The sequence below is a fragment of the Centropristis striata genome, chromosome 11, assembly GCF_030273125.1.
Source record: "Centropristis striata isolate RG_2023a ecotype Rhode Island chromosome 11, C.striata_1.0, whole genome shotgun sequence".
Lineage (NCBI taxonomy): Eukaryota > Metazoa > Chordata > Actinopteri > Perciformes > Serranidae > Centropristis > Centropristis striata.
In genome coordinates, this window is record NC_081527.1 from 17,640,607 (window position 1) to 17,654,359 (window position 13,753).

The 13,753-nt window shown below is 36.8% G+C and overlaps 1 protein-coding gene across 3 annotated transcripts in view; it reads right to left on the bottom strand.

The window, feature by feature from the left end:
* LOC131980319 (dipeptidyl aminopeptidase-like protein 6) overlaps positions 1-13,753 on the bottom strand; it is a 109,179-nt gene that overhangs the window by 20,498 nt on the left and 74,928 nt on the right. For all 3 annotated transcript variants that reach the window (XM_059344532.1, XM_059344530.1, XM_059344531.1), the window contains 6 exons: positions 12,719-12,833; positions 8,866-8,964; positions 1,932-2,026; positions 1,750-1,824; positions 1,613-1,665; positions 1,097-1,178 (listed from right to left, as the gene is read on the bottom strand). In XM_059344532.1, the coding sequence (XP_059200515.1) occupies positions 1,097-1,178; positions 1,613-1,665; positions 1,750-1,824; positions 1,932-2,026; positions 8,866-8,964; positions 12,719-12,833 (519 nt within the window). The remainder of the gene's footprint in view (positions 1-1,096; positions 1,179-1,612; positions 1,666-1,749; positions 1,825-1,931; positions 2,027-8,865; positions 8,965-12,718; positions 12,834-13,753) is intronic.

Consider the following 13,753-nt stretch of genomic DNA (forward strand, 5'->3'; position numbering starts at 1 on the left):
ATGTATGTGTGTTGGAATGTATTGCTTTTTATGTTTTTTATACACCTAGACTGCAAACAAATTGCCCAAGTTGGGACAAATAAACTATACTTGACCAGTCCTTGACCTGTCAGTCCTGGGATTCAAACAAGCGACCCTCTGGTTATAAGCCTGTAACTTAACCTCTAGGCCACGGACTGCCAAGCAAGTGCCAAATATTTTTTTTCTTGGGCAGGTCAAATTACAGCATAAAACATAATTATTCACCAATAATAGCCTTTAAATGTAGCATTAAATGACACATGGGCATTTTAAAAATGCGAACATTGAAACGTAACTTCACTTAGAGATTTGGTTTCAACACATCTGTGGTGTGAAGAAATGTTTCTCGAACTACTCTCATTTTACTGTGCAGATTTTTATGATCAGTCAGGGATGAAAGTTAAAAAACAAAAAACAAAACAAAAGGTCATTTTTTTGAATAGTTGAACCCAAGGACTTTAGGCAAATAATTTAGCAGACCTTATTATGGCTATTTCAGCACATTTTTTTTTACTTTTCAAAGCTTCCCCTCATGCGACAATGAAAAATGAATGAAAGGAAATACGAAATAGAACTGCAATAAAAAGAACAAATTGGAGAAATTGATCTTGCCCAGTTGGACAAACTGGTCTCCAATCAGCTGGTGCGTTTTATAAAAATCTGTCCCCAAAATATGGCTGGTGACACACAGACACACACTAGTACACACACACTTTAGTCAGTGCCATGTTTGCGCCCCCCACCAGCAAACCCAGACTGTCCAAGCCATGGGTTCTGCCACCTAGATGCCATCTGCCACTGAGACTCTCACCAGCTCATGTGCTGTCTCAAAGTTGTGAAAGTAAAAATAATTTAGGTTCACGGCGACACTGATGGAGGTCAAAACAAGGAGAGTCCACCCTTGAATCCCTCAAAGTGGTCATTACAACACACATAAACCTTTTAGTTATTATTATTAGTCCGTTTTACTGTGACAAACCATAAATCGTGGCTGTGATGCCAGGCTCATTCAGACAGATCTCCACCAGTGTGCCAGTATTCACAGAGTGTAATCTCGAGGGTACGGCCTTCTTACCAGCTGCTCGCCCCGGGGTCCCCATCCGGCATACTGCAGGACAGCATCATGCACCTCAGGGGGCTTCAGGGGCCAAGTTTCCCTGTGGAGACAACACATTAAATAACTTACTAGTATTTGTCTGCATGTACACTACATGCACAATGCACACTGAGTAGAAATGCACAAAACGATGAAGTTGTGTGTTTTTCTGGCTTGTTCCCTTCACTGTAGGCTTCATCAATCATCCACATCCTTTTTTTAGCACCAGCCGACTTTGCTTGGCTCACTACATATACGGAACAGCGGGGAAATAAGCAGACAAAGATGGATGTAATGCTAAAAACAGGCCAGGCTGAATGCAGCGCAGGAAAACTAAATTGAACTTAAATGCATCCCCACAAAGGCAGAGAAAGCAGGTAAATGGGGCTGAGTTCAGGCTGAGGGCAGATTAACGTCCAGACACAGATCTGTGAGAGGAAAACAGGAGCAAAAGGTGACAAATAATGAAAAGAAGACAACAGAAGGGGGTCTTACTGTGTCACAAGGCTGTAAATAATGTACTTGGCCAAGAAGGAGTGTTGGTAGATCTGTGGAGACAAAACAACATCACAGTTAACAGAAAATAACAGAAGAATTAGATGGTGTGAGATAACACACTCAGGGTTTCTCACCGCTTTCACATCAAAGGCGAACAACACGTGTTGCATGTCTGGAGACACTTGGTACCTGGTGGCTCTGGCTCGGTCCTGGATGGGATCAAAAACAAACTTGCTACAGCAGCAGTACAGAGTCTACACGCTGCGCTGCTCTTTAGGTAAATTGAAAAGATAAGATGGAGTAAAATGATACTCACAAACAACTGGTTGAGCACAATAACAGTTCTCTCCATTGTGTCAACATTAAGCTTGACAACATCTCCTTCCCTGGTACGATACAGCAGCTCAGTGTCTGCAAAGGCCAATAGAGAACAAAGATCAGAGACAGAGATGAAAACAGAAACTGTGAAAGAAAATCGTTTCTATATACAGATTACTTTATAGTTATTTCACCTTTATCAATCTTAATCAGCCAAAATGCTATTAAACCTACACAAACTTATCCTTTTTAAAGTTCTATTTTATTTATTTAGAATATATATATATATATATATATATGAACTTAGTATTGAATTGATACTAAATACTAGTTTATTCATTCATAAAAAAGCTTTTTTTTAAAGTTTTATTTACTGTATTTCTATTTTATTTTCTATTTTTTACTGTAAATTAAGCTTTTTTTTACTAATGCTTCTCGTTATAAGTCTATGAGTCTTCTTATCATATTTTGCCTTTTTTTTGTTTATACTGAATTTACTTTTTACTGTATATTTAGCTTTTTTTGTGTTGTTTTTTTTTTTTTTTTACTGTATATTTAAAATTTCTTTTTGCTGATTCTGCACTTCTTTGCTGCTTTAATACTGCAATTTCCCCGCTGTGGTACTCCACCTATCAATGATCTTAAGCAGGCAAAATTTGCTCTTAAACCTACACAAATGAAGCCTTTTTAAAATATTATTTATTTTTTATATATTTATGCAATATAAATATTTCCTATATGCAATGATGTGAATACAACTGTACAATCTGTATACTTATATTTTGCCTTTTTTTTTTTTTTACTGTATTTGTGTTTTTACTGTATTTCTTTTTTCTTTACTGCATATTAAGCTTTTTTTTATTTCACTAATGCTTCTAGTTATTGCACTCCTTTGCTGTAACACTGCAAAATTTCCTACTGCTATACAAATAAAGAATCATATTTGAAGAGAGCAAAGAAAGGCTTCAGTTTCCCCTGGGTAAACTTAAATGGGCTGTTCAAGGTAAAGTGGTAAACATATTCTTAATACTGTATAACGTATAATTAAACTGATGGATGCTACATAGTTTTTGCGTCTGTACTCCTGCAGGCATGCTCACTGACATCTACTGTAGCAAAATACTGAGTATGAACTGAGGAATAACTGCACATAATATACTACAATAAATCTGAACTATACCTTTAAAGCCTCTTTCCCATTAACAAAACATTGCCTGTTGAGAAACAGTGTGATTCTGTGTGGCTGTGTGTGGTGCTATGTTCAGACTTGCACTCAGCACACTGCATCTTTCTCTGTGGACTGTAATCATAGACTGTAATAATGCTGTTGTCCTTGTAGAAATGTCTCCTTCTCCTATTATGAGAAGATCCTATTAAATGCTAGAATTGCTTTCTCCGGTTACCTTAGCAATAAAAAGACAATGTTTTGAAAGATTTAACACTGCTGTGCATGCATTGCTATCATTTGAAGCTTGTCCTTAAGTTCTCTGTAACACAAACACTGTCTTTAACTGTGCGTTCCTCTTTAGATTGAATTTTATAATCCAAATATTTCCTCAGAGAATATTTCAAATAGTATATATTTAATATTTATATAATATTTTGTGATTAGACACTACAGGTGAATAGGGCAATTTTTTTCATTATCAATATCATTATGAAACTTCTCCAGTTTGTTACTTCCATTAAGACAATATTTTTTTTCTTTACAAGTTTTCTGAAATTGGTGATAAGGTGTGAGCTCATTAAACCTGAACTGTCATAACATCTTTCTTTTCTGTTTTTTTATTTTTTTATTCGTTGGATATTTTCTGTCTCATGCATGTTCATGCATACTCTGTAAAGTGACTGAGTTTTTTTAAAAGCACTATATAATATATAACCTAATCAATTACTATTATTATTATTATTATTATTATTAAAAACCCTCTGTAAAATCCTTCAGAATATAATCAGGAATAAAACTGTTAAGTTTGGTGTGTGTGTGTGTATGTGTGTGTGTAAGTGTAGCTGAAGTTGATATTTTTGAGAAAAACCTCATTTTGAGAAAACTGCCTTTAAAGATTTCATACATTCTTCATGGAAATGACTATTTGAAGACGATATACTGAATCTAATTCACAGCAACAACAATATAGAACATGTAAAACACATAATATTGTGCAGGAGAGTGGGAGCTTTCTCACAATGTCTGTGATTACAACGAGAAATCTACAAGATATACTAAAATACACACCTACATGTTTGTGTTGGATGTTTTCTTTCCACTATTCTGAAACCTCAAAATTGACCATGAAAAAAGCATGTTTTGCCTTTAGTGTCTTGCCTTAAGCATTTTTCTCTTTTTTAAATGACAAAATAAATGCACAACTAATGGGCTTGTTAAAGTGCCTGGCTCAGGCCATGACACTCCAGCCAAATGCATTTGAGAACACCTGTTTGTGACAGTGAAAATGTTCATCTCCTAGAGCCGTGCAGTTTGTTCTGTTTTAATTTATTGCCAATGTTGAGTGAAGAGGGACACAAACGAGAGTTGAAAATGTCAGTGCATACCGCATCCAGGATGGAAACCGTAATTACGGCAAATAAATTTAATTTCATCCGAGCTGGGAATCATAAAGACAAACGACAGTGTCTCAGTTGCCAAAGATGGTGCTTTAGAATTTCATGAGTAGACATAGCCACAGATGTCTCTTTTAAATGCCTTTTTTTTTCCACTTTTGGATGATATTATAGTGTGTTATATCTTAAAACTATAAATGAGTCAGACAGACAGCAGCAGATCTTTGTTTTAGAGATCAGTCTGAAGGTCGATTTCCTTTGTCTTCTGATCTGAGTCTGTGTGAGAAACTCAGAGGTGAGTCCAAAGACTACTGAGGCAAGCAGTGATCAAAGAGCAACAGGGATCAATTACGCACTGCTGTGAAAGAAGCCCACAAAATATTGATGAGGACTACTGAAGTGTGAGGTTGTCCCATTGGGTTTCTTATCAGAAGGTCATTAGCGCCAAATGGGACTTGATTGCATTAAGTTAACTGACAAGATGCAATGTCACACAATTGATTGCCGGGGTTTCGTCAGGTGCTCAGGACGTTTTAATCTTGGTCGTGAATGAAGGACATGGAAACACAGGAACTTAACTAATTATACGTTAATGAGCCGGTAATGTAAGTAATCAGGGGGAACAGCCTGCACAGTAGAACAAAAGGACAGATGTAAGGTCGTAATGTGTCTGTCGCACACGTAGATGATGTGAGTTTGCATGTGTGCAGGTGAGAATGTGAATTAATTTAAAGACGCAGCTGCATTCAGATGTGTACATGCAAGTCAGCAGGTGGATTCATGCATAAGTCTGTTCAGGGTTGTAGTGAGATACTGAACTACTTCTAATGAATAGTCAAACAAGAGAAACTTTTTACAATGGTAACAAACACTGACGACCATAATAATTAAAAAAATTACAACACATATTTAAAAGCTCTTTTGCACAATATGAACTGGGTCTATAATGTTTATTGCTTCAAGGGAAATGAAAAGGCATTAAAAAAACAATAAAATGTCTTCTTTGCATTTAACAATCTTTTTGATTCTTGTGATTCAGACCAGAGGGGAGTGTTAACACATCCTATATTTAATGTTTCACCAGAAGTTTTAAATATATTGTTTTTCCTATTTGTTTTATTGGATTTCAGATAAGCAGCTCTGTCTCGTGTGAATTAATTACAACCATGTAACTGGACCAGAAAAAAACAGAAAAAAACAACAGAATTAGATCCAATTACAAAATACTGAGTTATTTTTTTCCACCTTTGGAACACAAATTATTCACCCAAGGTCTAATTACTACCCCCCCCCCCCCCCCCTTTCTTTTTTTTTTTTTTTAGCTTTAATTAGCTCAGTTAGCTCTGAGGTAACTATTCACTGGGAAAGACTGTGAGATTTAATTAAAAGCCCTCAAAACTAAACTCTGAGCACTCTAAAACAACCTCTGTGTCAAATCCAGTTGTTGTGTTATAAATCCAGCTGCACCTCTTTCCTTTATAGCAGTGCACTTTCACCTTTTTGTACTGAGTTACTGACAAACTGACAAATTGAAGATATTTTAATTATAAGAGTTTTCAGTAGCTGCAGTAAAACATATTTGATCAAATTGTTCTTGGTCTTTTTTATTTGTATTATATTTTATATAGTGAAGATATGATTTCTGTAGGTTGTGGAAGAGCACAAACATTGCAACACAGTTTCTCTTATTCATTTTGATCTAATTACACGGTTGCCCATAAAGTTGGAATAAAATATTTTTTAACCTTTTTCCATGAAATGATTGTGACATCTCAACAGATAAAGTGTATATCTTCTCAAAACTTTATTAATCAATCTCCTCCAAACATATCACAATGAAAATGACACCACAATGAACAGAGAATTGTATCTGAAAACAAAATTATTCCAACCTTATGGCCGACCATATATATTGTTTTTGATCATATTTACATTCATTATTTCAATGAATAAATATATGTGTATTATCTATTTATTTAAAAAAAATAATTTGTTTTTCTGTGGAATTAAATGTAAATATTAAGTGCATCCACTTTTTTAATTCAAAGTTTCAGATTTTAATCAATGCATGACGTTTCCAAAGTCAGTGAGTAATTGTGTTTAATAATGATGATCTTATTATTGGACAAAATACTTATGATTTTTCCATAATCATGCAGCCCTACAATCTGTACACCTTACGACACAATAAGTGTGATAATTAAGGTAACTGCCTCATTGATTTTTCATCAAGATGACAACCAGGCCACAAGAACAAATTACTACTAATAATATTTGTAATAGTAGAAGTAGTGGTAATGCAACTGGTTCAGACTGTAACACAGTGCACAATAAAATCCAAGCATGCATCTGAGAATAAAGTATCACTGATTCAATTCATAATGCAGAGACTGAAATAATAACAGATATTTCAGGTACTTTTCCTGTCGAACAGCAGAGGGCACTGAGTCAGCTCATCCAACATTTCTGAGCGCAGGTGGCAGCTTCCCACTCACTACCTTGTCAAGGTCACAGAGGCCACAGCAGACCTGCTCTACAGTACATCTGTTCAATTTAGACCATCTTACTGTACGCCCAGCGCACCACATGCTAAATCTGTACTGCATGCAAAATGAGCTCCAACATTGGTGCATTTGTTTGCCATGGAAACAGAAAGATCTGTTGCCTTCAAATGTTTTTTTTAAATATGATGATTACATAGAAACAAAAAAATAAGATTACATGAACTCAAAGATCTCAGTTATATTACGGTAGCAGTAGCTATAGAAACAGGTAATGGCTTTCCCACAGAGAAATGTTTGTGTGATTTTGCTGAGACGGAAGACAAAGTGAATTTTAGTGCTAATTTTCTCCCTCAAACCTCCACTGTTAAAGCTTCTTACTGCCTCACACCTCTCTTGTCATTTAACTGCAGTACACAATGCGATAACTACTTCTCTTTAGATGTCTCATATGTATGTATCAACTATAGCAGAAGCAGTTTTAATATGAACTGCAAGCTATCCTCAAGCTATATTTTTTCATTGCCCTCAGAGACTTTAAAGCTTCACTACCTGATGTTTATTATGACTCTCTTTATTAGCTCCATTTTACGCTTCATTGTTTGTGTGCTGACTGTGAATGTTGACAGGGGTGGAAGAAGTATCCAGATCCTTTACTGAAATAAAAGTGCCAGCAAAGCAAGGAAAAGCACAAATATCTAACCTTTTGATTTTTGGTAAGATATTGAATAATTCCGCCTTGAATTGAAATTAAACCATGTGAGAACTTTGGAGGGGGAAAAAAATCAATACTTGGTGGAGCTGTTTGCAACTCATAGCCATCTGAACTGCGACCCCGAGTACACACTGGTTTTTGTACAATGTCAGAAGCCAGAAAGGTTCAAACCACTGGTTTTAACTTTAACAATGTGTTGCATTTCAAAACACGTTATATTTTTCATTGTGTAAAATCTTTATTTTAAAAAGAAACTTATCACCAAAACTTACAAATTATTGTAGTGGAGTAAAGACTGTAATATGTCCTTCAGGAGTATACTGAAGTAAAAATATTATGTAGCATAAAACACTGATGATAAGATACCTTAAGATAAGATAAGATAGAACTTTATTTATAAGGAAATTCTGTTTCCAGATTGCTCCAATTACAAAAACAATCATAATATAGGATAATATAAGAAAAAACAACGAACAAAATAGATAACAATATAAATATAAATATATAAAATAAAAAATAAAGTGTCTAAGAAGTAAAGTGCAGACATGGCAGGATGTAGTAGACAGATATATTGCACATGATAATGAACATAATATAGTCCATGTTTTTTTAATGTTATATGTCCTTTATGACAAATGTACTACTGCAACACTAAGACAAGGGCGATTAGGCCCCTGTATCACATGCCCTGCCACATGCTTTTGCCTCTATTTTTCTCACCATCTTTTTTAAAAGATTATTTTTGTGGCACTTTTAGACCTTTATTGGTAGTGACAGAGAGGGAGAAAGAAATGTTTTACCTTTTTTTGTGTTATTTTGCATCCCTTTGTTGTTTAATGCATTTCTTCGTGGTTTTGTATCTCTTCAAGGTCATTTTTATGTCTCTTTGTAGTTATTCTATGTCTATTTTTTGGTTGATGTGTCTCTTCATTTTGCAGATAAAGGCCAGAGGGGCCTGTTCAGTGCTGCAATCATGACTGGAATGTGCACGACATAATAAAAAATAAAGTACACACTCCAACTCTTTGGACAATTCAAGACAGTGCATCAGAATTTAAACCTGATGGCATGGACAACAACAATTCCTGTCATAATGCGTCTAGACTGTGCTTTGACACGAGGGACAAAAGCTGAATGCCAAACTGTTCACTCACCACTGAGCCACTTGGCGTCTGGGTCATGTACGTGAAGGTCTGGGCCGAAAACATCCTCCACAGTCACTTTCTTCTTGAGGGCGAGGCTGTCGTCTTCACCTGTGCATAACCAAAATAAGCACATAAATAAAATGTGTGAACAGCTCATATTTGCATGTATCTGGCTGTGGAGATTCTTGAAGAAGTCGTCCTGGAGTCTTGTGAGAATTATTAGCATTTCAAGCGACTGAGTTTTCTAGTTTCAGAGCAAAAAACTGAAGAAAATCCTTTGACTTTTTGGTGAGAGTGTTGCTTTGCTCAGGGGGCTGCAGCCTCTTACCACAGACTGTCACCATCTCACTATATTACCCTCTTCTTCTCTCTCTGGAGATAGCACCTCCAACAACTATTCCCCGCTATAGATAGAGCAATTTAGAACAAGACACAAACAAGAAAGAGGCCTGTGATATTGCACTATTGATCTGAGAGCATCAGTTCACAACTGCTTGCTTTGTTTTTCAGCAGCGGGGGGACGACTCTTTCTATCCCCAAAACTCCAAATGAGATCTGAAGCTGACAGCTGAACTGTAGGTGGAGCAGACAACAGGGGTACACAAGTGAGTTGGTGTGGATGTGAGAAAAGACTGTTTGAGCCCTTTAACTGTCTTCCACAACACCTTTGCTCAGGAAACACTGTCAGACACCAGTTGTCAGGATGGTTGACAGCCCAGTGTTACTGTACAAAACAGCACACTGACAGATTCTTCAGTAGGCTTCACGTTGTGATTGTGCGGTGAGATCTGAGTGTAAATACCATGTCAGACATTGTAAAGTGTTTATCAACTTGAAAAATCAGAGACATTCTGTTGTCTGGCAAGAAGCTGCAAAGTGAGGGGAGAAAGCTAATTTCCACCATGAGGCAAATGGTATCTCTGATGCTGTGCCAATCTGACAAATGGCTGGAGCTATTACTGCATAATAATCCATTAAACAGGCCTGAATGGCATTACACATTAAAAGGGCCATTACCTGGTGAGAGGGTGACCCCTCCTCTGTGTAAAACTGGTACACAATCACAAACTGGAGAAAGCATATCATCCGTAAAACCTTGCCCCCCTGAAACAAGGTTATCAAATTAAAATAGCTGCCTGTGATCCGAGAAAAAAGATAAAGACGAAGAAAAGGTTTCATCTGCATGTTGACAATAGGTGTTTTAAAGCTACCGGTAGGCAGTGGTAGAAAAAGTATCCAGATCCCTTACTTAAGTAAAAGTACTATTACCACACTGTTAACTTACTCCACTACAAGTAAAAGGTCTGCATTCAAAACCTACTAAAGTAAAAGTACAAGAGTATCAGCATCAAATTGTAACGCTTGAAAATAAAAGTACACTTTATGCAGAATGGCCACACTAACATTGTTATATATACTGTATATTGCAAATATATTATTGTATTATTATCATTATTCATGCATTTATTCAAGCAGCGCTTGAAATTTATCAAGGGAGGGTTGATTTGAACTACTTTATATACTGTTATGAGGTTAGGGTTAGGGTTAGCTCTCTTTAAATTGATCATGTTTTTTAATTTTAAATCTTGACCTGAAAAGTAAATAAAGCTGGCAGCTAAATGTAAGGGAGTGAGAAATCCAATATTTGCCTCAAATTCAGTGGAGAAAAAGTATAAAGTTACATAAAATGGAAAAGTAAGAAGTACAAGTGCCTCAAAATTGTACTTAAGTACAGTACTTGAGTAAATGTAATTAGTTACATTTCACCACTGCTGGTAAGATACAAACATGACACCATATGAAACTAGAAGACCTAATTGGTACCTCTTGTGGGGAAAGGGGTGAAATAATGCTTTGAAAAACTGATATGGTCCCTTGACCTCTGACCTCAAGATATAAAAATAAAAATGGGTTCTCGGCTTCTCTTTATAGACATGCTCACTTTGCTCATTCCATGCAATGCAATGTGTTATTTCCGCCTATAGGATTTTAAATTTCTGTATATTGAGTTAAACAGTGTTGGAATTGCATAAAATAGGTATGGTCAGAAAGCTTTTGGATTCAATGACCCCAATTTTATTCATGTGTGATGATGTTAGTCCCCCAGTAGCATTGTATCCAATGATTGTCACACACTTTGTTTACCCCATCCATCTATCCTTCAGACGTGTGCTTCAAATGTCTAATCTTTTGTTTACTATTACAGTTTGAGAGGATTGTAGCAGATTGTTAGCAGGGGTTTATAGTTTCTGAGTTTTGTCCGTAGTGTTTTCTGTTCTCCATTTGAAGTCAAAGCTACGTGTAGAACAGAATATGTATACTGAAGCAGAGAGCTGTGAGTGTGGATGAGTGAATATTGAGTGTCTCATTTTTATGTTTGTTGTCAGAACGTCTCAAAATATGTAACAGATTTAAATGAAATTCAGTGGAACGTTGGGTCGTGTCCCAAGAAACAATGATTAGTATTTGGTGAGGATCCAGGATTTTTGTTTGGTGCATGATATTAGAACCAGGCATTTTCAAACATTTCAGCTATTTTCCCATGAATCTAAAATGCCAACTCTGGCACGCTGTATTCTGAAAACCTATTTGCCAGACAAGGCCTTCGATAATCTAACTAAAGCTCCTTTCCCACTGGACAAAAAAACTCTACCAACACGCATTACCATCTGGTTTTTGTCTTTTGTGGGATAGGTTAGAATCAGCATCCATTTCCGGGACCAATGACTCTGCAGTAGTCAGGTATCGGCTTCAGCTCCGATTGGCAATGAAGAAAACATAACATCCAACTGGACAAATTTTTGCCCCTCTTCCGGCGAGATGCTATGAAACTTTTTCATCTCATCCACAAATTCCACCCGTTTCCATCCAAGTAGCGCTCAAACATTTTCTAAATTATTCAGTACTGAGTTTAAAAGAAAAACTGAATAAGTATTCACACTTAACATTTTCACTGTTCTGCATGCTGCTTTCTACCATTTACCATCTCTGTTTTCTCGCACGTTCATGATGTCATGAATCTGATAGAGTAGAGCACGTACCATAGCGGCACTGTCCTGGTAAGTGGGATATATATATATATATATATATATATATATATAGATAGAGAGAGAGAGAGAGAGAGAGAGAGAGAGAGAGAGGACAAACTCATCTACAGGAAATTGGGAAAGGAGTATAGTATGTCACCTATTTTTGGTGGGTATTCCCCCGTTTAAATAACACACATATATAACATTTTTTAAGGTGGAAAAAGTGTATAAAATTTAAGAAGTTTGTATGTTTGTCCTTTGATTTTCTTTGATGCATCGTATTTGTTAGTAATGCATTATGTACTGACTGTGTAGTGTATTGAGAGGGGGCGCTTGTTGAATTCATTGAGGTCATTAAATGTTTGTTTAAGTTTTTGCAGTTGTCTCAAGTTTGGATGCTTTGAACAGGCACCACACTGGTTTAGATGATTTTGCAAAACCCTATCTCACGTTTAATTACTTTATCTTTACATCAAGTGCAGTAAATAAATAAAAAGCTTTTCAAAATATCTACACTCAAAAGATTGTTGTTGTGGCAAACATACTATGATTAAAAACTCTTCACGTCTCTTGTGAGAACCTCAGACATTGATATTGAACATCCTTCCTTTTTGCTGTGTAAGGCAACATAAAAGACACCCAACTTCTTGCACTGATGTAAACTTGCACATTTGATGTAAATTGTTGGGTGCAGGTCTGTTACTTTGATGCAGATTGCACACATTTTGAAGCATCCTTGGAGGAATGCAATCTCTGAATGATAACATGTGTGTATGTGTGTGTGTGTGTGTGTGTGTGTGTGTGTGTGTGTGTCTGTGTCTGTGTGTACATACGAGGGGTCAGCAGGATGACGGAGGTGACAATCAGGGAACAGATGATGAGGATAACCAGGAGGGCGATAGCTATTCCTTTCCAGTTCCTCTGCGGGGGAGCACTGCCCACCAGGTCCTGCAAAAAAAAAAAACAATACCACACATTACTTTACACTGATACACACATACATGGAAAGAGGCAAATATCAACTTCTAAGCATTTCTGTAACAAACTAATGATTTGTCGCCACAGGCTGGATCTCCACTGGATTCTTAAAAGATGTTGAGAGATGACCTTCAAGGTGAGGAGCTTTATTTCAAACTGGACACACAGCGTTTCAGAGCTGATGTTATCGTACATAAAGCAGATGTATTTTGTACTGTCACAGTTGGAGCCAGAAACTGGCCGGAGGACGGCTCATTCACTGTCAGACAGATGCCGACAACTCAGCCACTTGTGTGCAGTAACGCTGCATCCACCAGCTGCTCCCCGCTGCTTGCACATGTAGAGCCCCTGCAGCTTTGCCTGATAGCTATAGAGGAGCTACGACTTCAACGCAGACACAACAGGCAAATTAATGAGCTGCTCCACTCACACAGCCCAGCAGATGGTAGATGGCTAATCAGCGCTATTCGATGCACATATACTGCAAAAAATCCACAGGACATAGAAAACATTTTAAGCGGCCAACAATCAGGTGGACTCTGAAGACCTAAACACCAACACACACGTCTTGAACTATTTTGATCTAGACACCCATTTTTGGAAGTTTTTCTCCGTGATTTAACAAATGGGCTTTGTACTAACAAAACCCTCATCCACTCCTTGACATACTGCATCCATTAAAAGCAACAGCAACATGCTTTCTGTAGATGTTAGGTAGATGTAGATGTACAGGACAGGTTATGTTTCTCTGAAATGTCATAATTAAGCATGTGAGTAGCGCAATATATGTTTGAGGATACATTTTTATAAATTATTTATATTTTCGGTCAGAGGGTTGAAGAGATAAGGTCGTAAATTAGGGTTTCTGATCTGCATGCATACACGCAGAC